Genomic DNA, 23,077 nt, shown 5'->3' with positions numbered 1-23,077 from the left:
GCTAAGTGTAAACAGCAGTAAATACTAAATATTGAATGTTGTTGTGCAGCACGCAGGACACACAACGTGCTTTGAAGTAGCAGCCAAGAAAGGTGTAGTTTATGTCTATGAACAGTGAACACCCGTGTGCACACCTGTGTGGATCAGCGCGCTTGTATTCAAAAGGTTTCCCCATGTAACGGTCTGCTAGAGGGTGTAGAGGGCCATAGCCCCGTCCCCCAGGGCATGAAGCAGGCATGGAGGAGATCCAGGCTCCAGACATCCAGAGGCCCCAGAGTGCGAGAGCCCAAGGAGGACCACCGGAGAGGCATCCGTGCCACCCTCCTGGGAAGAGCTGAGGAGAGCCCCAGACGAGGGGTCACCCAGTAGCCACAGAGCAGAAGCCAGAGGGGGCTGCACTGGTGTGCCCGCCGGCTCTGCCGGCAGCCAGCTGTGCCAGAGTGAACCGAGCCGCAGGCCCAGAGGCCCGAGGGCCCCCCACGCCCCGGAAGAGGCCTGACCGAGCAACAGGCGCCAGGCCCCGCAAGTAACCACCGGGAGTGAGCTGGTACATACCTGAGCGCCCAGCCCTGGACACCAAGAACCACCAACGCACCGACCCCTGAGGGCATCAGTCACCGGCAGGGAGTGTGGTGAGGGGAGATACGCCTCCATACTTTGGAACGCCTGGGAGTTCCTAGAGAGGTGGAGTCTAAGACCCGACCTGACATATAGTCACAGACAAACAGGCACACACAGACACAAACATGCATTCCCACCCTCATGCACACATATACAAACACTCAGCACTCACCCAACATAAGGATAGACATAAATGGACATGTACACACAATCACACTCCCCAAACATACTCTATACCCCGGGTCCAGGTACCCTCACCCCCAGAGGGGGAAACGGCACCTAGACCCAAGAGATGTTACCCTTTCCCCCGGGGTGGAGGCAAGCAGACCGCCCCAGGCTCCGCAGCAGCAGGGAGGCCAATCGGACGGCCAACACCTCCTCCCAGCCCCCCCGCCCCGATGGCCAGCAGAGAACGGGGGTGTGTGAAGACCCCATACCTCCCTCCTCCCGCTCATGTGTAGTGTTGCTGCGTGTTGTTCTAAAGTGCATTTAAAACACGGGAGGGCATGGTGCTGCTGCCAGAGAGCAGCAGGTGTTAGCACGGCCCCTCCCGAGAATCCTCAATGTCTACATGGATTTAAAATTGAGAGGTGGGCACCGGCGCCAGAGGTGGGGTAGGAAAACCCATCTCACAACACATAGACAAGTATTGTCAAAGGTCTACAATCAGGAGACACCTTCATCAGTGGACATACAGAGGGTTTACAACAAGGAGCAAACTACTGGTTACACAAAGCTGAGCATGAGAAAGACCCATAAACAAGCAGCATCCGAAGGTGGCTGCATTAAAAGCCTGGCAGACCAACCCAAGGGAGCACATGCAGCATCCACAACTTTTTTATTGATCTGCTAAAAACAATCATTATATTTAAAATGATTCATTTGTCAAATTACTTTTGAGTATCTCAAAATGCACAGTAAGGATCAGTTAATTCCATTTGAATGTCACGGGTCACTTGGTTGCACTCACCTGTCACTTAATTTGATAAATCATCTTTCTTTCCCATTCTGATGCTCAGTTTGAATTTCACCAGCTGAGCATCAATGCAATGTGTTGGCACCATGTGATTGACTGATCAGACACTTGTATTGACAAGCAGTCAAACATGCGTGCCTAGAAAAGTGGCCAGCAAGTTTATATCATTCATACAGTAAACATACAGCACATTGTATGCAGATGCAGACATGACATGAATATGTAAGTGAAGTGAAGTTTCCTGTTAGGCCTGTATTTCAAAGTATGAAGCGTCGCTTACAGTTAAATGCCCAAAGCTCTCAGAGTACAAAACTAGAGCATGGCTTCTTTTGTAATGCTGTTTCAAAACCTCCTACATCAAATAAAAGCAGCAGAGTAATGCTCAGAAAAATCTATAATGATGCTATAGTTGCAAAGAACAACACCACAAATTAAGCTCTACAATGTGGTTGTAGAGCACATTTTTATCCAGTGTTAAAAAGAAATCGAGAGATTCTTGTAACCTGAAATCAGCAAATAAAATGGTTTTATAAGTAGCCTCGGCCCTTTTAAATACTTTCTATTTTCCCTCTCAAGCTGTGCACAGGTGGCAGTTCTTCTGCATTTTTTTTTCATGAGTCACCAGCGCCACAAAATGATTACAAATTTCAGTCATTATTCAACAAGCAAACTACTTTAATGGGATTTGGAGCACCTCGTAGCTTAGAGGGTGTTGTGCTGTAGTTAAAAGTTTCCTTCTGACAGAAGGAAAGAAGAAGAATGATGTCGAGAAAAGAAGAAGAGCTAACAGCTTCTCATGAGTCATTTTGTGCAAAACACTAAAGTACATTCTAGGAGCTTTGTTCATACAGGAAGAGTCATTGCATCTTATCTCTAAGTGGCAGTTCAGTGTGTGAACCATTTCAACACCCACTGTAGGCCACTAATACCACATATAGGGGAAGTTGGAGATAAAAAAACAGCACCTCCCTTTGGTGTTTAGAGTTGTTCAATTTCCTATTGCAAAAATAACAGAAAATTAGGTTACCTTCATTTATTTTGTGAAATATTTAGTGATCTACCAAAAATCAGCATTGGTGTAGAGTACTATAACAATACTACTACAACTGGTAGAATTTGGATTTCTTGTATATATTAAAATGTATTGAGTTGTCACATGGTTATCAAATGATTATCACATTTGAAACAAAATGTTAAATGCTGCTCTCCGGCAGCAGGATCTCACATCTCCGGAAATGTGCTCTTTTGAAATGTTTTATTTTAATCGAAAATTTAAAAAGGAGACATTTAATTGAGGAGACAGGTGCCTCCTGCACTCTGCACACACATTCAAAGGTTGAAACTGCAAATTGGTGTTTATTTGCTTGCCTGAATGCTCCAAGTTGAATTTGTGACACGTGGCATTTGAGTCTTTTTTATTTTAAGCAGTAAAAATCAACTCTTGGAAACATTTCAGCGAGTGAAAAATTAAATAATAACCTCCAGAATCTTCTGGTTTAAAGACACAGTTCTTTAATTATTTAAACATATTGTGCAGATATGTAAACAGACTCATGTGATCTTTATAATAATCCAGTAATCAAATGTTTCACTAAAATTTGTGTGAACAAAATGAATCCTTTTCGAACTGTTGCCATGTCACCCTTGGTGCAGAACGGTGACGTGGCTGAAACTCACAGTTTGTAAGCCACCTTGTGGACACACTTGAGACTTACTGTCTTTTTGTTTTATTCCTTTGTACTTTTTTATATATAATGAATTGCATTCGGTTTAAAGATACACTAAAGATACTTCCGGCGCTGTTCCACCTCTGACACCTCAGACACCTCACACCTCCTCTATTCACCCTGCTCACTCCTCCCCACCCCCAACAACAGCATCCAATACACAATCAACACAAGGCTCCAGCCTGTCTCTCTCAACCACCCAGGTTAGGAGGGAACTGAGGAGGATTAAAGCCAAGAAGGCAGCGGGTCCAGATGGCATCAGCTCAAGGGTCGTCAGGTCCTGCGCGGACCAACTGTGTGGTGTGATGGAGCACCTCTTCAACCTGAGCCTGAGGCTGGGAAGAGTCCCACAGCTCTGGAAAACCTCCTGTGTTGTACCAGTGCCAAAGACTTCACGCCCCAAGGACCTCAACAGCTACAGGCCGGTGGCTCTGACATCCCACCTGATGAAGACCCTGGAGCGGCTGGTCCTGGCTCAGCTTCGGCGCCTTGTGAGCTCATCACTGGATCCACTTCAGTTTGCCTACCAGCCTGGCATTGGAGCGGATGATGCCGTCATTCACCTCCTACATCGTTCCCTCACTCACCTGGAGACCGCTGGAAGCACTGTGAGAATCATGTTCTTTGATTTCTCCAGTGCCTTCAACACTATTCTTCCCTCGGTTCTGAAGGACAAGCTGGAGAACTCTGGAGTGGACCATCACCTCACTACCTGGATTTTGGACTACCTCACCGACCGACCACAGTATGTGAGGACTCAGGGCTGTGTGTCGGACAGGGTCGTCTGCAGTACGGGGGCCCCACAGGGAACGGTTCTGGCTCCGTTCCTCTTCACCATCTACACTGCAGACTTCTCCCACAACTCCACCCAGTGCTTCCTGCAGAAGTTCTCTGATGACTCTGCTATAGTCGGCCTCATCACTGATGGGGATGACAAGGAGTACAGAGGACTGACTCAGGACTTTGTGGACTGGTGCCAGCTGAACTACCTCCAGATCAATGCCAGTAAAACAAAGGAGCTGGTGGTAGACTTCCGCAGGCACAAACATCCTCCACTGCAACCACTGAACATCCAAGGTATGGACATTGAGGCTGTGGACAGCTACAGGTACCTTGGTGTTCATCTGAACAGCAAACTGGACTGGACTCATAACTCAGACGCCCTCTACAGGAAAGGGCAGAGCAGACTGTACCTGCTGCGGAGACTCAGGTCGTTTGGAGTGGAGGGCCCACTCCTGAAGACCTTCTATGACTCTGTGGTGGCCTCAGCCATCTTTTATGGTGTGGTCTGCTGGGGCGGCAGCATCTCTGCTGGGGACAGGAAGAGACTGAACAGGCTGATCCGCAGGGCCAGCTCTGTTCTAGGATGCCCTCTGGACCCAGTGGAGGTGGTGAGTGACAGGAGAATGGTGGCTAAGCTGTCATCACTGTTGGACAACATCTCCCACCCCATGCATGAGACTGTGACAGCACTGAGCAGCTCCTTCAGTGGGAGACTGCGGCACCCACGGTGTGGGACGGAGAGATTTCGCAGGTCTTTCCTCCCCACTGCTGTCAGACTGCACAACAAAGACTCCAACTGATCAACACACACATCCACACATGTGCAATAATCTTTTCTGGCATCGTTGTATTTTTACTGAGTTGTATATAGCACTTGTATTCTATTTTTATCTTATTGCATATTTTATTCTATTTTATTCTACTGTATATAGTATTTTATTTTATTCTATTCTGTACAGTTGTATACTGTATTTATTCTTATTTTATTCTAATTTTTGCTTCATAACTTTTGCACTGTCCACTTCCTGCTGTGACAAAACAAATTTCCCACGTGTGGGACTAATAAAGGTTATCTTATCTTATCTTATCTTAAACATTTAAAAGGAAAAATGACAACACAAGAAGACAGAAACCTTTATTCTAAATTTCATTTATTGGTGAAAGGAAGACTTTAAGCAGCAAGATCTCATGAACAAACTGGGCAAGGCACTGTCTGTCAATGGTTTTATAAGTCAACATTATTTTCCTTTTTGAGACAAGACAAGCATCTTTTAATGAGTTATCACCTATGACGACTAAATTTCAAATTAGGCTGCTAACACCAAACTTTGGGGTAAAACACAAACTGCAAGGATCACAAAAGTTACTATTCAAGGCATGTAAAGGAATCTGTAGCAGCAATCCTTTGATCTGTTTTCATGGCACATAAAACAAGTAAAACTACACTGCTGATCAAAATGTCTTTTTTTCTTTCAATAAAAGACATCAAAATAAAATAATCAGAAATATTTATCACTAAAATAAATTTGGGCTTAATTTGAAATGTGAAAAAGAAATCAAATACTAATTTCTAAAAAAAAAAAAAAAGGTTGAATGGTTTAACACACCCTTAAAAGAATGTCCTGTACCATCTGGTTCTTCCACTTACGAAACGCTGTCTTTAAAAAATGTTGTTCCTTTGAAAACAGGTATTGTTGACAAGTACTCCTAGTTTTCTACATTACAAAAATATCCTAAGGTGTGTCTCTCTTAGACCTTACATAATTGTATCACATTTGAAAAATCCCAAATACAAAAACACACAAATGTCATTAAATACATACAGTATATCAAAAATGCATGCTTAGGAGAATGTGCCCATGTGGGACAGTATAATTTGACTCACTTGTAAAAAGGTAAACTGATTTTTCCAGTGCATGTCTGACGAAATTGTTTTATTTTACGCATTACTTGTTTTAAGATTAAACTACAGCTTTCACCTTTACAGATGACTATGTGTTTAACAATAGAAGCCAACTTCACAAGTTACAATTACCATTGCTGTACTGGGTAAAACAATAATCACTATAATAACCAAAAACATCCTCAGTGATAAGTAAAAGAGCAAAGACTTGATGATGATGGTTAAAAAAATATTTTAATGGTTAAATGCAGCTGATAATTTCTACAAATTTCAATCAGATTTAATTTGCAGGTCAAATTTCAGCCTTGCTTCTTTCTTCAGCATATGTAGGTCAGCATATGTAGATGTGCATATCAGTGCTACCTTCTCTTTTGATGTCTGAGCATGAGGAAAAAACAAGTTGCAGCGTATATGTTAAACTAAATTTGGATTCTTCAAACAACTGGATTGTTACAACATATGAGATTTGCAAATGACATACCAAGTTTATTCCGTCTCTAGGCACAGTTAGACATTTGTTTGCTTAAGCTTCAACAGCAAGTTCTACACTTTCAGCCACACAGCTGAAAGTGTAGAACTGAAAATGCCAAAAAAAAGACAAAAATCCTTAGATCCTTCATATCACATTGCCAGTAGGCTGTAAATACTGTGACTTTTAACTGCTGGATGATTCTGAGCGCAGTAAAATTAGTAAATAAACTGTGAATTTTCAAAATCATAATAATAATAATAATAATAATAAAAATATTAATAATACTGCTGCTGTTTTTTGTTCCATACAAACAATTTATTCATATTATTTGCATTTGCTCGTATAGATTGCAGTGCAGTTAATTTTAAACTGCAGAAAAGCATTATTTCTAAAAAAAAAATTAAAAATATCCAGCTTGCTGTAAAGAATCAAGTGCAAATGGCTTATGGCACAATTTGGATTTGTGAATGGCACAAAATTAAATGGATTTCTACAGCTTTTATTTAGAAGTGATGATATAAAAATGTGAAAGAGATAAAACAAACTAAAAGTTGCTTGCTCAATGTGTCATGAAATGAGGCGTGAGCCCGTTACTAATATGCTACACATACCCCTAGTGAGGAATGTACTAATAAAATACAGTATGTCCCTTTTCAACCAGTGACTTGTCTAAAATTCAAAGTAAGAAATGGTAACAAACAGAACCTTCCAGATCCACATTTGTACAACATGCTGTGCTTTTGCAGCAACGTCATTTGGTGGATCTGACTTTATTTGGGTACAGAGAAAACAGCTAAAGTGAGGCAGGACTGCAGTCCAGGCAGAAAGGCCCAGCTCTGTGGGCTTTTGCGTTGGTGAATGCAGACATCACATGCATTCAAACTCATCGATACGCTGTTTGGTGTTTCCTGACCGGATCTGCCTGAGGGTCTTGTACTTGTCACGTCCTGCTCGCATGTTGTCTGCATGAATGATGTCATTTGCCGTTTTCTTGCTCTCATCCCGGGCGTTGGCCAGCTCTGAGCTTAGAGCCTGGAAAGAAGGTTACAAGTATTATAAAATTACAGTTAACATGTGCGACTCGTTGTGTAATGTCATGGTGTTTTACCCATATTCTTGCACCAACCAGTGAGTCACTTAATTGGCTCAAAACTGACATTCTACTCACTTATTTCTGCTTTTTAAAACCTGTTTTTCAAAGGGATTCAGACTTAAATGAGGGGATTACTCTTACCTGGATCAACCTCATTATTCTACTTTAAAACAAGAATCCCTAGCTGACTGTGTGTTCTTACGAGATGTAATCATAATGTTCCTTCACTTTGCCAATAAAATATCAAAAAGAATTATATTTGATTTATATCCTCCCATTTCCTTCTGCAGGCCACCTCTGTCAGCATGTTTTGATCCCTGTTTTAGCCTCATGGCACCATCAGACAGTGCAACCATGAGTGCATTTCTCTAAACATGCTCCCACAGACATCTCAGATTGTTATGGTAGAAATCAGCATCTGTCAGACCCTGAGTGACCAAATTCCCAGTGCTCAACCCCATCAAAGTTAAAAATAATGAGAAGCATGCTCCTAGTTTCCCTCCTGCTCTGATACCTTCAGGCTCCGACACTGTGGACTCCCTTCCTTGCTACTTGTTTTCTGGGTTCTACAGAAGTTGATGTTTATTCTCAAGTTCACAAGTTTACAACTCCACGATAAAATGCAGAACCACTGTGGTCAGAAGTGGACTTTGGCTGAACATTCAAAAACAGCAGACCACCCTGGGAAGACTGCTGTGCAGGACAAACTGGTTTGAATCTATTTGAATCAGGTATGAATCACGATTTTTAAGGGTAAAAATATATGAAATATTTACATCTGACTGTAATAATGAAGCTGTATGACACATACACGTATCTACATACAGTCATCTGACTGCTTTAGTAGCATGACTTAATTATGCACATTCTTTATTTTTAGTTGACTAAAGCTACTTAAAATTGTGTCAACAGTAGTCAAAGAAACAACCAAAAAAATACTTAGATACTAATCAACACTAGAAAATACTGGATTAAATACTCATTTGCAACAGTATCAGTACCAAAAGTGTTGGCTTCGCCTTCTCAATCTGACACACAACTTCACACAGCACTGCTTTCCCTTTAATGCGTCACAAATACAGACAAGCAGGCACGCAGCCCCTCCCCACACTAGCAGCTGAAGTATTTGGCATTCACAACACTGAACAGCACTTTGGGAGGAAGTTCAAGAGGCCAGTAAAGCTCCCATTTCAACAAAACCGAAGCATTAAACAGTTAGCGTAAAAGCTAACTTGGCTTCCAAATGTTCTACATTAACAGGAAAATCTAATTATTTGTGTGTCATGTTTCTCTTACAGTCCCAGAGTGAAGCGAGACAAAAAACAGTGGCAGCCTACCAACTTTATTTGAGCAACGTTTACTTTGTCACTTTATTATTTGTATTGTTTTAATGTTTATTAAAAAAAATTCCAAGGACTTACAAGTAGATGTTTCTGTAAGCGTTCGTTCTTCTCAGCTTCAGTCATTCTCTCCTCCTCGCTGCGGTCCTTGTACGTGGCAGCAGCTGTTAACTCGGCACTGGCTTCGGCGCTGCTCTCGTCATTCTCATCATGCTCGTTCTCTGCGTTTAGGGGCTCCTGAGGTACCATCACTTTGTTTTTAAGCTCTTCTTTGGTCTTTTCCAGGTCCTCCTGCACTGTCGTAGCCTGAGCAAATATAGAAGTAAAAGTGAGGTGTTTTAGAAATTACCCTTATTTAATGTCTAATGAAAATGACAAAAGTGGGGGGAGCTTAACTGATATTTCTGTATTGCCATTTTTCCTACAGCATGCAGTAGAGATGAAATGCACAGGCAGACCTATGCTACATGACCCATAGCCAGGCTCTTGGTTTCCTGTTTTGGTTTCTCTCCACCCAAGCTATATATCTTGGATATTTTTATTAGGAAATCCCTTCAGGAAATTCAATATAAAACCGAGTGCTTCTTGCCCGAGGCGCTATGAGTCAAAAACCAGCTATGAGTAAGACTGGAATTTCAACTACTATTTTTTCCAAAAATTCACACAATACTGAAACCACCAGTTAGCACAACTGGTTTTTCCAAGGCAGAAAATCACAATGGTTTAAAAAAGGTGAACAGGATTTCCCTCACACAAAGACATCCATCATCACTACAAACACCATGAGTCACATGGGCTAAAAAAAAGAAAAAGAAAAAAGAGAAAGGGCTGGCACGCAGGATTTTTTTTACCAAAAAAGACAAGAGGCAGGCTGGGAGAGTTTAACCCTCCCCCAAACCCACACAACAAAAAGACCCCAGGAATGCCTGTCCTGACTATGTCACAGAGGAGGGGCGATGTGACCAGCAGAACTCTGATTAACTTCTTCCTGCCATAGTCACACTGACTTCGATTATCAATGAACAAAAAGGCTTTTAAGTCTAACAGTTTAATCTTTTCTTCTTCCTTTCACTTTTTGTCCATCCATTTTTTTTGCTTTTCCAATTACATTTCCAAAATTACTAAAATAATATTTTTCTGTCTTCATAGAAATGAGTGAAAGTGTCCTAGTTACAGAACCACAAAAGATCAGTTCTCACCACAAGATGGCAGTAAAGCACAAGTTTCCTTTTTTTTGTTTTTTGTTTTAACTAGAAAACCAGGAAGAACAAACTGAGTTCTGCAACTGCATATGCAAGTATCTGTTAACATGTTTTCTATATAGACAGCATTTTCTTGCCTGTTCCACTATTGGCATATTGCCATATTTTTATGTTATCAGTTTTGAATAGCAAACTACGGAAAAGTCAAGCCACACCTTCTGCTGCCACTCTAATGCTTCTTCTTCCTTTTTCTTCTTGGCATCCTCCAGCAGGGAAATCTTGGAAGTCAGGTCAGCCAGCTCTGTGGCCTAAAAGAACATCATATTTGAAGCATCAGTACACACATTATTGCAGTTTTTTAAGTGTCAGTGTCTAATCACACTGGCTAACACACTAACCAGGTGCTCCTGGTTCTTCATCTGGTTCTCTGACTGCTGCAGCAGCGCCATCTTGGCATCCTCAGCACTCTTAAGATCACTCTCCAGGCGTTCAGCCTCCTCCTGAGCACGCTTCCTTTCCTGCTCCAACTCCAGAGCCCTCTGTGTTTGCTCCTCCAGCTCTGTAGACACACACACACAAGAATTAAGGGTAAGCATCATGTGAGGAAAACATTGTCATCATTCATTACAGGCAGCTTTTCTTGAACTCTCGCAGCTTCCCCACCTTGCTGAGCTTTTCTCGTCTGCTCCTCGATCCGCTTTAACCTCTCCATCAATTCCTCCTTCTCCTTTTCGATCTTTTCCTTTTCCTTCTCTGCAAGTTCTCTTTTCTTCTTTTCATTTTCCAGCACAGCTCTAATGAAAACGAAATCGTTACAGGATGATGGCGTAACGCATCACATGGAAATGTTTCAAAAGCAGAGCAGATAATCACCCTATTTTATAGAGTATTTGAAAATAAAGCTAGTAATCTTTCTATAACTGTTACAATATCCTATAACAGACTGCATTTATTATTGCATCTCTGGAACAGAACTCACACAATCCATGTGTAAAATATTTGTAGGTTTTTTTTGTTTGGTTCCATTTCGGTCCTACCTCTCCATCTTCTTGAGATTCTTCTCCTCCCGAGCCTGCGCCTTCATCTGTTGCACTTCAATAGTGTCGGGCTTGCGGCGGCGCATGTAGAGCTCATGGTTACCCATGCACAGAGCCAGAATACGCTTGTTGATGCGCAGCCTTGGAGCATAGAATACAAAGTCCTGCAATGGAAACATTTGAGACATTTAAAATGTCTTATTGTTACATGTTATTATTAATATTATTCTTAAATATAAATAACATAACATTATGTTAACATACAGGTGCTTTCTTGTCAATTGGTTTGATGACAAACTTCTTGTCATTGAAGGAAATGTTTCTTATTTCACTCCATGGAAATCCAATTTTGGGCGTCATTCTGTAAGAGAACAAAAATGCTTGGTCAGCACTGCACAGTGTACCTTTTACGAAACACAAACCCTTCTGTGGAAACACTTACTTATCATTTTGTTCATAAATGTTGAGACCCAAAGCATCCACTCCCAACCACAGCTCTGTTCCCTTCTTATTTTTGATGTTGAAGTAATTGACTCCGTACATCTCGAGGTCCTGAGCAATTTTCAGATACTCCATCATGGATTCCTCTCTGTGGACAAATAAGACGGCTTTAACTTTTGCTGAAAGAAGAACAGTCAGAGCGTGGCGTGCTGTTTGCACTGTTCTAACCGGCTGCAGAGGCCAGAGCTCAAATGCAGAGCTTTCAGGATGTGTGGTTGAGCGGGTTATACCTCTTTTTTAACCTTACCTGAACTATGAAACTTAACTGATCGACAGAGCAACTGGGGAAACATATAATGAATCTAGGCTGTGTTTACTGTTTATCTACGACAAGCTAACCTGACTGATGAAACACATATGGAAGCCAATAAAGGACATTCACTATTGTCTTCAATAAAGCATATACTAAAAATGTCAGTGGCACAAACAGTACTCAGATCACCAAACTGCAGTGACTCAAGGCCAGTAACAAACTTTCAGAGCACCTGTGAGTCAACACAAAGGCCGTGGTAACACACTCTCTCAGCTAGCTCTATCTCAAATTCACGGAAATGACAGAAGAGGGAAGAAACTGTAGCAACAGAGAACAACAAGGTAATTCAACTAGGAATAACTTCCTCAACAGTCTTATGTTTTAGTAGGTTATGAAGTGTGTATATAAGCTGTGGCTACCCTAATGTAGTCACTGAAGACTACATTGTAGTCAAGTGGCAGAAAAAATAAGTGTGCACAATGATAATGGAAAGTTTAAGCTACACATTTTCACATCACCAGAGATGCAATAATTTCACAAATATCCATATTTTAGGCAACCGTCCTCTCTTTCACATGTTTGTGTGTGTGCTGGGGAACACGTGTGTCACTGATCACCTCATCATGCCCTTGTGCTCTTCATGCCACACTTGAATCCTCTCTTCCCACTGTTCCTTGTTGAGCTTGTGCTGATCCAGGACTCTGAGAACATGAGAGGCCCAAGTGTCAAAGAAACATGTCGGGAATGTTTCACGTGAACCTGCATATTGAAGTGGCAATAAAGCCCGCGTTACCTTTGAGGAAGCAGGTGTTCGCTGCTCAAATAGCCTGGTTTGTGGACTTCCTTATTGTAGTCGGCATACTTGGCCTGCACCGCGTAGGAGGCCAGGAGGACCGCCGTCTCTGGAGGGCAGTAGATGTCATCATTTAAGATTCCCTCCTTTACCTGCAGGAAGAATAGCCGCTGTGTGGCATCCTGGATTAACTCCTCTGAGACATCCTCGGGGAAGAACTTGGCACGGAACTTAAACAGCAGCGGGCTTTCCTTCCTCACATCCTGGGCTGTTACCTAAAATATGATCCGACCCGGGTGAGAGGGTAGAGGTTATGCTTCTGTTTGTGGACTCGAGATCAAAAAGCGCAGTTCAAGCTTGAAAAAAGACGGCCCAGTGAATGAAGTCTACTGAGGAGCTCACCTTCTTATTGAGCTTCAGCCAAGTAGAGAAACCCTTTGTGTCCTGGTACTGGAGTCCAAAGTACCAAACCTCTCGTAGGCCGATGGTTTTCACAACCTTTAAATAAAAACAGCAACAAAAATAAAAATATTAAATATAATTCCCTTGTTTTATTCTGTTATTTAAGGGTTTTCAACCACAAAGATTTACTGCTTTCCTAATTGTAAATGTATTGTTTTTAGATTTTAATCAGTCATATAAAAACAAAACAAAAATCAAACAGCAGCCTTTAAGAATCTGTCATTGGATTTTTCACATTTAAAATTATTTTAGAAGACTCAAAGATCATCAGCCAAAAATAAAAAAATTTAATAGCCATGAAAATAATCTATAATAATAATATATAATAATCTCTCGGCATTTTCCAGAAATAGGAGTACTAAACCCCACCACAGTACTCGTCAAAGAGTCATAATTTATGTTTAATGGTAACTTAAGTGCTGGCTAGAGGAAACAGTTTCTCATACCTGGTCAAAGAGTTGCTTTCCTGTTGTATTGGGCTGAATGGCGAACTCCAGTTCGGCATCCATAGTGGTGACTCTTACACTAATCTGAGGAACAGAGGAAAGAAAAAAAAACTTTATATAAAATTTGCATAAATATGAAAATAAAAAAAGACAGTATTTTGGGTTAAAGTACTATTACTATTACCCATATCATTGTACTATCATTGTATCATTGAAATGATTGTACCATATCATTTCTTGGTAAATAGAGAATAGACAAAACTAGATCTTCTGTTCTTCTCTTAAACATTATGAGACTCTGCATTTAATCATTAGTTATTATTAACCTGTCTCCCTCCCCTCACTCCCAACAGGTCGTGGCAGACAGCTGCCCCTCCCTGAGCCTGGATCTGCTGGAGCTTTCTTCCTGTTAAAAGAGAGTTTTTCCTTCCCGCTGTCACCAAGTACTCGCTCATTTGATTTAGGGGTTTCTCTGTGTTAATATACGGTCTTTACCTAACCATATAAAACAAACTCTATGCAATATATAAGCTCTCGTGCATTAAAAAAACACTAGTGACAGTTCAGACTGTCACTAAAGTGTAATTTTATGCAAACCATTTAATGGCGACCATCTTTAACAAGTGTAGCATCTCAAAATGTGTGGCCCTCTTGTAGAATTCATTAAATGTGCCTGCAATAAAAGTGTACACACATCTCCCAGTCCTGCTGGAGAACAAAGTAACACTACAGTCCAATTAGGGCTGCTCAAATTAGACAGCCCAACCCCTCTCATATCATATTTACCTTTTTACTATTTTATTCTGAAATTTAGAAAAGACTGCATTTCATGGTTACGACGAATGTACCAATCTGGCTCTGTCTCAGTCAAGAACTTATCTACAGGAAGTAACCACATCCTTTGGTGGTCGGGCCCTGTGAGGCATGACTGCTAAACACTGAGCTCTCATGAGAGATGTGCACATCCTGTCATGCATCAGACAACCTGTCTGGTGTAGCAGGATTTTACAAGATCAGTTTGTAGACAGAACTTTAGCTCGATTTCTTTTTCAGGTATCACACTTTGCTACCCTGGGTTATTCAGTAAACGCCTTAGTTAGACAAATTGTTATATCTGTGTCTTACAAAATCATATGTCGGAAGTTGAACACATTTATTTAACCTTTTCTTTGGAAAAGGTTGCTCAGAAGGTGGCGAGAAAAGAAAAAGAAAAAAGTATGTACTCAGTAGGCTGTGCAGGAATCCCTCATTTACTGTGCCCTCTTAGAGACTAGGAAAAAAAAGAAAAAGAAAAAAGAAACAGCAGCATGCATGTCTATTGGGAAATAACTGTGCAGGCAGAGGCCCACGCCTGCCCTGAACAACAATGGTATGTATTATTTCCTAGTTGCGGGGTTGATTAGAGTTGCGTTCTTTCCCATTCAATGCTCGCAGGACCCTATTTACTGCTCAGGACACTTGCCCCACTGTCACTTCCTGCCATCCCAGGCAGTTAAGAGCTGAAGAGAAACCTTAAATCTGGGCCCACTCTGAATGCCAACACTGCTGTCTAGAATCGTCTAGACACAGGAGTTGTTAAGTTTCCAGTTATGAACTTTAGGCGATAAACTTTTTTATATTTGAGCAGATAAGAGTTCAGTTTGTGGCCACCCTGCTAGTGTCTAAGCAGTTTCATTTCCTGAATCAAAATGGTTAATCTTGCATGAAAAAGGAACTACGCTTATACATTTTCTGCCTGGTTAGGGTGTGTCTCTCATGGCCAGGGCTCAAAAACACTTAACACACTATTATTAGCACACGCTGAAAAACACCCTGTTCTGGCCCACGTGCCATGTTTCCATGACTTTCTCTTAGCTCTTTTTTTAATCGCACCAAAGCGATACTGCAAAAATAAAATCCCAAACTCGTACATTTCATATTGAGAAACACATCTGTGACCGATTTTGTCACACGGGTGTATTTGATGACTACTGACTTGTTTAAAGCTTTACTGTATGTCATGTGAAGCTGCTTATAACAATCTGCCACTTCACTGACTGTCTGAAACGTCATCATTTAGTTATCAGAAATTTCACGGTAATCCTAAAAATCTGCAATTTTTTCACTAATTTCATCTTAATGGCATGCTTGTTCAAACTGTACCAAGCTAACTGTAATGCTGAAAACTCACGTAGCAAGTGAGAGCTGTTGGGCTTACTGAATACAGAAAGCTGCACTAACCACAAAGAATGAAAAAAAAAGGACGCAACTATCATAAGTAAAAAGTGTGCACGTGTCTTACAATTGTACGGCCACTGAATGGCAATGGGGTGATGAGCAGTTAACCTGAAAGTCAACTGCGGTCAAACATCTGGGTTGCCTTGTCAGTAAGAGGAAGCAAAACTGATGAAAACTAAATTAAATGTGGTGTTAAATATTGAGTGAAGACACAGTGATGTCACTAATTTTGCTAGGTTCATCAAGCTTCCTTAGCAAAATCTTTTTTTAAATCACTTCTGTATATTCAATTTCGATTTAACAAACATGTTACTAAACCAGCAGGGACAGAGGTCACAGGAAAGCATTTGCTGCAATGACTGCAATTATTTATTTTAAAGAAAAAAAAAACACTAAGTGCCAGCTAGTTTAACCCTGTGAATTCCAAGTCACAAGAGAGCTTCAGTAAATCTAATCTTTAGATACAGCCCCACTGACGTGCCAGAATTCAACTTCTGCCTTACATTCCCACACAAGAGTTATCTCCATGTGCTGCTCACAACTACAATCTGTCCAATCCAAGCTGAGACAATAAAGAAGATAATGCTAAGTGGTTCCTGGAACAAGTAGAAATGAGTTAGGCTCTGGACTAACAGTTCTTTGATGTGAAAGAGCAGAGGGGTTTTTAAAGAAGGTCACTATCAGAGTGTATGATAAGCCTGGCTTATTTTACAACTGATTTATAACAACGAGAAGTGTGCATCAGAACATGCCATTCTTTCAGTGTTTACCCCAATAACCATAGCAACTGCACATTGATAATTCTGAGTCATACATCTGAGTCATGCCATGCATGAGAGTCACACAATGTCAGCATCTAAAGTCAACAACTGCTTAACAAAGCATCCTCTTCGTTGCCAGAGAAAAGCTACTGCTGAACTCCACCGCAACCCGATTTACAGTTTGGTGTATCTGAAAGATAAACTGAGGATGTCAGGGGCAACCAGAGTGCAATTCAGATTCCAATCCATTCAGGTGAAATGCATTTTTTCCTCCTTTACTCAAGCATGAGAGACATTTTAGTTTTACCAAATGGCTATAAATGCTCTCACTTCCATCAGATATGCTAACATGAACTGATCAATCATTCAGAACCAACAAAAGCTCTGAATCTGGTTCTATTAAAACGAACACAGAACATTAACAGTTCAGGTTGTTTAAGGCGACATTTGAAATGATAAAATGTGCGAAAATGTCATGACTTCCACTTATCCTGTGCGATTCACAGTGTAACACCTCGTTATGTTATCGCTCAAAGCGAGGAAATCATGTGAAAAAAAAACTTGTGGGCAAGATGATAAGCATATGACTCTCTGACTAGAGTTTGCAGTTAGTTAACAGGAAAATGGAAATAATATAGCTCCGTTTTAAGTTTAAAATTGGATCCTCATTAAAACCTTAAGGGTATCTTCATTGGTAATGTCACCAAGTCTTCTTTTCTGGTTATTTTGGGTTTACTGTGTGCTTACGGGTATTAGCATTAAACTAAAGAAATTCAAACTCTGTCACAGGAAGAGGAGGGTCGAAAAAAAAAGGATCGGGTTTCTTCTTTCTAACCAGGGGAGAGTACAAACACACACACACAAACACACACACTCAAGTTTGGGTCTTTTAGAGCTGTTTCCCATGACCACTGTTTGTTTGATTTTTAAAATGTCGGCACAAGCAAACTGGAACAGAGTTTTGTTAGTTTTGCTGCTTCGTCATCTGGTGAAACTGCTGACTGACATCTGTCTGAGCCAATCATGGAATTTACCGTCTGCTCTAAAAAATATCCAATAATAAGAAATCCCAAGCACCAACTGATTAAAGTATGTTTTATGCATACTTGCCTTCTTTGTCAGGTATTCTTTGGCACATTGTTAGAGCCATGTAGGCATGCAGAGATTAGGCAATAGCATGGAGGTGTTAATATGTGTCAAAGTGCAGTACAAATTTTCCATTCCTGACATCTTTTCAGATGACTAATGTTAGGTCCTGAAAGTTGCCACTGTACAGTAGAACTGCTATGCTACCTGTTCACCTTGTGTGGAATTATGATTTGTCCGTCTTTGTGTAGATCCAAATAAGCTAATACATTAGCAGGTCAGCAGGGTGGTTCTAAAATAAACTAAATTGTCAGTTGTCAGCTGAGGCAAGGTTAACCAAATAATCAGCATAAATTCAAACTGGTCTATTGAGAACCAATGCTAGCTCATAAGCAACAGCAAATACAGTATTAAGGATGTCAAATCAGAACACTACATGACCAGCAACAAAGTACTTACGTTCAGATCTTTGATATTTGCCACAGCTTTCAAAGAGAAACCTGCAGTTTGTCCACCAGCTCTACCTCTACACTGTTAATCTGCTCTGCTATGTGCACCACAGACCCACATTTAATCTCCTACTTGCATACTTCCAGGTCTTTCCATTTGCCACGTCTCCATAGACACGCTTGTTAAAAATGTGATCATTCCAAGGAGAAAGCTAGATCTGTCATCATTCCTGCAATTCGAGCTAAAATGGTAAGTTATGCTTACGTTTTATGTGGTAACAGCTGCCCATTTGTGCATTTCTGGAGTCTAAGGAGTTAACATGAGAAAGTGTACCGGCTCTGAAATGGTTCTAGTGTTGAAAAAAACAGGTAGGAAAGTAAGTGAACCAACCGTCATGGGGTTGCATGAGTGGGAAAATCCTTTGCTTTGTAACAACATGGGGTGAAATTCTAGCAATAAAGCTGATGATTGTTTTGTGCTTCCGAAAATACAGCCTATTTAAAAAGTAATTTTGAGTTACTGTTACCTTCTTGATAAAGCAGATAAAAAGCTGCAATTCCATGTAACAGCAGCACATAAACAATTTCAGTGTAATAATAGAGCTGCATTAGAAACTAAGAACAAAAAGAAAACTGTGGCAACAACAGACATGCAGAAAAATTCAGAAAAAGGGTTTTGCACTGCTGTAGCGCAATCTAAAGTGGGGCATGGTATCTGAAGACCACGCGGAGGAAAGCAGGGAGGAGATCAGCCAGACTGTGATGTGAAAGTCCATATAAGGCTGCAGGCGAGGAAATTACCAGAAAGGAACTGATGTAAGTACAGAAACCTTGAGTCATAGCACGACTTCCTAGGGAAACTGAAGGACTGCCAAAAGGAGTCCAGTAAAGGCTGAGCTTCTCAATAATTATTGCTTTTGAGTGACATTAAGCTTTATTAAATGTAACTTGAACACCGGAAAAATAAACTGTCTGAAAAACTAGGTTAAAAAAACAGGTAATGGAAGAACTTTTTTTTTTGCTTTAAAAGGATCTATGAATCCCAGAGGCAGCTTGGTGGGGACATGACTTTTACTTTTGCTGGATACAGAGTCGCTTGATTTGCTGAATCAGTTTATCTAACTTCCTTTTTTAATGCTCCTCATCTGTTGCATCTTTGCATAGCACCTTTAGCTAACGAGAAAGGAAATGAACCGATAAGTGTCACACATCTGAGTTTGAACCATTGCACCTGTTTACCTTTGTGCTACTGTACATACAGGGTTTACTCCATCTACACAAATAGAACAGAATATATTTTCTTATAGTTCCAATGATTATACTTTTGGCATTGGCAGCACAATGCATGCTGTTCATTAATGAATATAAAAACCCCACAATCCGCTGTTTATTTTGAGAAAATGTTGCTGCTTCTTCCTGACCAAAGACTGGTTTACTCTTTTCTAACTGACAGCATGACAAAAATGTGTTCTTCTGATTTGACAGTAACTACCATGTAGGTGCTTTTGAGGTGACGGAGGTTACCACTGGTGACTGCAAAAGCAGCTACTTTAAACACGCCTCTGGTTTTGCTGAGGTTAACAACATCCTAGCTGCACTCTGCAGACAGACACTGATACTTAGCAATGGACTAAAATGCATGGCAAGTGAACAATTCATTATAGGAAACAACTTCAAAGACAAATATCTGTGTCTGTGTGGGACGTAAGCTCTTAGTTGAACTACATTTATTACAAACTGCACTTGGGTTGTAATCTGTAGTGTAAGTAAATGTATGTGCAGAAAAAAAAACATAAAAAAATGTTTGATTTTTTTTTTGCTAATATACAATTGAAATTCAATAGTTATGTAGTGACTCAAGAGAAACATTTTTTCCTCAGAATGGGTCTTTGGGAGGTGACTAGATAAATTATCAAGACTGGTACACTAAATGTAATTTTGCATCCCTGACCACCTGATCAATGAAAGTGTTGATTATACCATTTAAATAAATGGTAGTAACTAGTGATTGGTTGTGCCAAAAATGCCTCCATGCAGAAAAGAAAAAAAAAACATACTTAACAAAATGCTGATATTAGACGAATTCCTTTGGGGAGGAAGAGGGTAGTGAAGGCTTTTTAATGCCAGGATGCCTGACATTTTTTTCTGGTTGACAACTTGGAAAAATATCAAGGAAGTACGAGCAGAAACAATACCGCAGGAAGAAAGCAGGTACGAGACTTGGAGGCTTTTTTTCTCTCCTTTGTAACATTGAACGTTGAATATAACATATGACTAGTAAAAGGTGACACTGATAAATTTGGCATCATACTCAGGTAGTAGCTATAAAACTAACCCAGTATTATATTAACCAATCTGTAAAATAATAGTTTATTATTTATAAAAATCTGACACACACAATCTGGGGATAAACATGATAGCACTACGATGAATTACAGCATCTGCACTGTGAAATGTGAATCACTCTGAAGGCTATATAATGCCGATCACCTTCTCATTGGTCATGTGTGAATCTTTTAGTAGCATCATGTCCCTTTTACATTCAGAATGTGCACATGGGTATCTCAGGACAATGTGTAGATAAGAAGAATGACTGCACACAGATTCAGCAGCTTCTTTGTTATCTTCTTCATTCAGAAAGCATTTCACTGAGTCAAAGCCCCACACACCGTCACCCGGCCGAGCAGAACCGATGAGTTTGAAACCGCATTCAATTCTTTTGTCCACTGATGAAGGCATCCACGGAAATATTGGGCTGTGCCTTTTATAATGCTGTAGGTCTGGACCCCCTTTTCTTTGTTCAGAGCTCCACCAGTACCAGCACAAATCTGTGAGTGCTCCTTCATTTCAAGAGCAGTTATTTTTGCCTTTTTTTAATAACCTTCGCAATGTAGCATTAAAAAAGCTCTCTGTGTCTCCTTTTTTGCCTCCTAGCCGTTTGCAGATTTGCCTCCATTTGCTCCTGTTTTGGCCATAACAGCTGGCCTGACTGACAGTTCAAATCCCTCCTTGTTAAGAGCTGACTGAGAGGGAGGCCTGAGAAGGACTAGCTCGCTGCTAGTCCAGGATACACTTCCGCTGAAAAACAGTATAAAAAGTGTGATTTAAGCCTAAATATACAACTCTGGAGCATTTTAATAGCACGCGGCTTCCAACCTGAATGAATGATTTGATTTAAGGCGCTAATTTTAGTGAACACAGGGCCGGGAGCGCGCACGCGCACACACCTAACCTAACGGAAAGTACCACAGTAATCCTCGGGTGAGTTTGAAAGGATGCGAAAGATTTTTAAACACGGTAAAAACCCATCGGACATGCACTTTAGTTTATCTTACTGTTATTAGTGAATAACAACGTGAAACACCCATACCTAATTAAAATCGCGTACTGAAAAAGAGAGACAGAAAAGGCAAAGTAGCTTCTGACATAACAACATAAATGTACTTTTCAGCCTTACCGTTTTCGGCATCTTTCTTTTCTTTCACGTCCGGCTCAGGCTTTCTATGAAGTTATTAAATAAAAAGAGCAGTTTGCTAAACCAGGAGAAAACTTTTTCCCATCAGAACAACGGCGCCAACCAAACGCCTTCCCGTCTCGAGGAAACAAAACCTCACTTTTTTTCGTTGGACTGCGAAGAGCTATTTTCGACCCTACGCGAGTGGGGGGTGTTTTTCCTTTGTTTCGCCTTAAAGTAAAATGGACTCGAGCTGGATTTCCTGCTAACGGTACCCTGCAAACCACACCCAACCCGATGACAGGACAGCGGAGTGAAAAAGAGGTTCAGGCCAGCAGCAGACTCCGCCTGCAGCAGTCGCATCATCATGGCTGCGGTTCACTGCCTCAGCACTAGGCAAAAAAGTTTCCCAGCACTCTCAGTTTTAGCAGACAGGCCACGTTAAATACCATTCTTTATATGAGTCTTTTATTTAAACGACGACCAGTGTGTTGGGATACTTTGAGAATACAAGAAGGCAGAAAGTACTAGCAAAGATGTCAGTATCTAAAACAAGCCTGTTAGAGTGTGCAATATGTTCGTCATCAGCCTCTAGCGCTGTGCTAAAGGCTGGTGACCAATACTTTTAATCTATAAAGGCAGCTTATGAGAGATGCTGTTGACGCAGTCTGCTTTTTATCTTCATGTTTTGTTTGTTTATATTTTTTGCACAGTAGTTGGGTGGCGCACCCATAATTTCGTTGTATATCTGCTATGATGATAAAGGGCTACTACTCCACCTATGTAGTGGAGAGCAGTGTGTCAGATAAATCACATTTAATTTGCAAATTCTAAAAACATTTTGATAACCATTAAACCACTGTGATTTTCCACAATGATTAGTTAATACAAAACACGCATTTCAGTTTTTCCTGTATTTTAAATCAGGGTTGCATTTGTTGACATTCAACACAATAAGATTCAGGCATTTTTCACAGTTCATGTTTGAGGTATATTTTTCCATTTCCCCATAAAATTATTTATTTAATAAAATTCAGTAGGCTACATACTGAACGTACAGGACGAAACAAACGTACAAGATAGATAGGAAGTATATATCCAATCGCACTAGTATCGATCCGATACCAGTATCAGTTTTAGTATAGATACTATCGATATTTCAATCGATCACCCCGCCTCTATTGGCTACATTTTAAGCATTTCAAATAATTTCCCAGAAAATCATCATCGTTAATGGCAAAATTGCAGGCTGATATGCTACATCATTCACAGACTTAACAAATAAAAAGGCTGCTTTTGAATTACTGTTTACTTCAACTGTTGTGGTTGTTTTACAGATGCCAGTCACACACAGCCCTGACAGCGTTTGAACGTCAGATGTTTCTGTGCTTTGATACAATCAAAATACACTCCAGTCATCTAATTTTCCTTCTCATTCATTTCAGAGAAGTACGATAAGTAAGTCTTGCATGTTGGCAGTCATGTTGAAACGCCCCCAGGC

At 40.6% G+C, this 23,077-nt stretch overlaps 1 protein-coding gene and 1 long non-coding RNA gene across 2 annotated transcripts in view; one reads left to right on the top strand and one right to left on the bottom strand.

Annotated features, from left to right (window-relative positions):
• Nucleotides 1–5,241: 5,241 nt before the first annotated feature.
• On the bottom strand, nucleotides 5,242–21,871 carry LOC134638002 (moesin). Its single transcript, XM_063488612.1, has 13 exons — nucleotides 21,580–21,871; nucleotides 13,610–13,693; nucleotides 13,104–13,199; nucleotides 12,702–12,976; nucleotides 12,526–12,609; nucleotides 11,597–11,743; nucleotides 11,419–11,515; nucleotides 11,155–11,318; nucleotides 10,781–10,911; nucleotides 10,516–10,676; nucleotides 10,333–10,425; nucleotides 8,997–9,221; nucleotides 5,242–7,514 (listed from the first exon to the last, which is right to left on the bottom strand). Exons 1-13 carry the CDS (start codon nucleotides 21,589–21,591, stop codon nucleotides 7,350–7,352), a joined length of 1,734 nt encoding a protein of 577 aa, XP_063344682.1. The 5' UTR covers nucleotides 21,592–21,871; the 3' UTR covers nucleotides 5,242–7,349.
• The window catches only part of LOC134638004 (uncharacterized), a 95,969-nt gene continuing 91,041 nt past the window's right edge, over nucleotides 18,150–23,077 (top strand). The window contains exon 1 of the long non-coding RNA XR_010095216.1: nucleotides 18,150–18,372. This is a non-coding gene — a long non-coding RNA (uncharacterized LOC134638004). The remainder of the gene's footprint in view (nucleotides 18,373–23,077) is intronic.

Source organism: Pelmatolapia mariae, linkage group LG10_11, assembly GCF_036321145.2.
Source record: "Pelmatolapia mariae isolate MD_Pm_ZW linkage group LG10_11, Pm_UMD_F_2, whole genome shotgun sequence".
Lineage (NCBI taxonomy): Eukaryota > Metazoa > Chordata > Actinopteri > Cichliformes > Cichlidae > Pelmatolapia > Pelmatolapia mariae.
The sequence above is the reverse complement of the archived record's forward strand: the minus strand, read 5'-3'. Positions and strand labels throughout refer to the sequence as shown.

Bases quoted from the DNA above. Each gene is read 5' to 3' on its own strand.
- LOC134638002 (XM_063488612.1), bottom strand. The intron at 10,677-10,780 runs GTGGGGAAGCTG...GTGTGTCTACAG, and splicing joins GACGAGAAAAGCTCAGCAAG to AGCTGGAGGAGCAAACACAG. The intron at 9,222-10,332 runs GTGTGGCTTGAC...ATATTTGCTCAG, and splicing joins CATTAGAGTGGCAGCAGAAG to GCTACGACAGTGCAGGAGGA.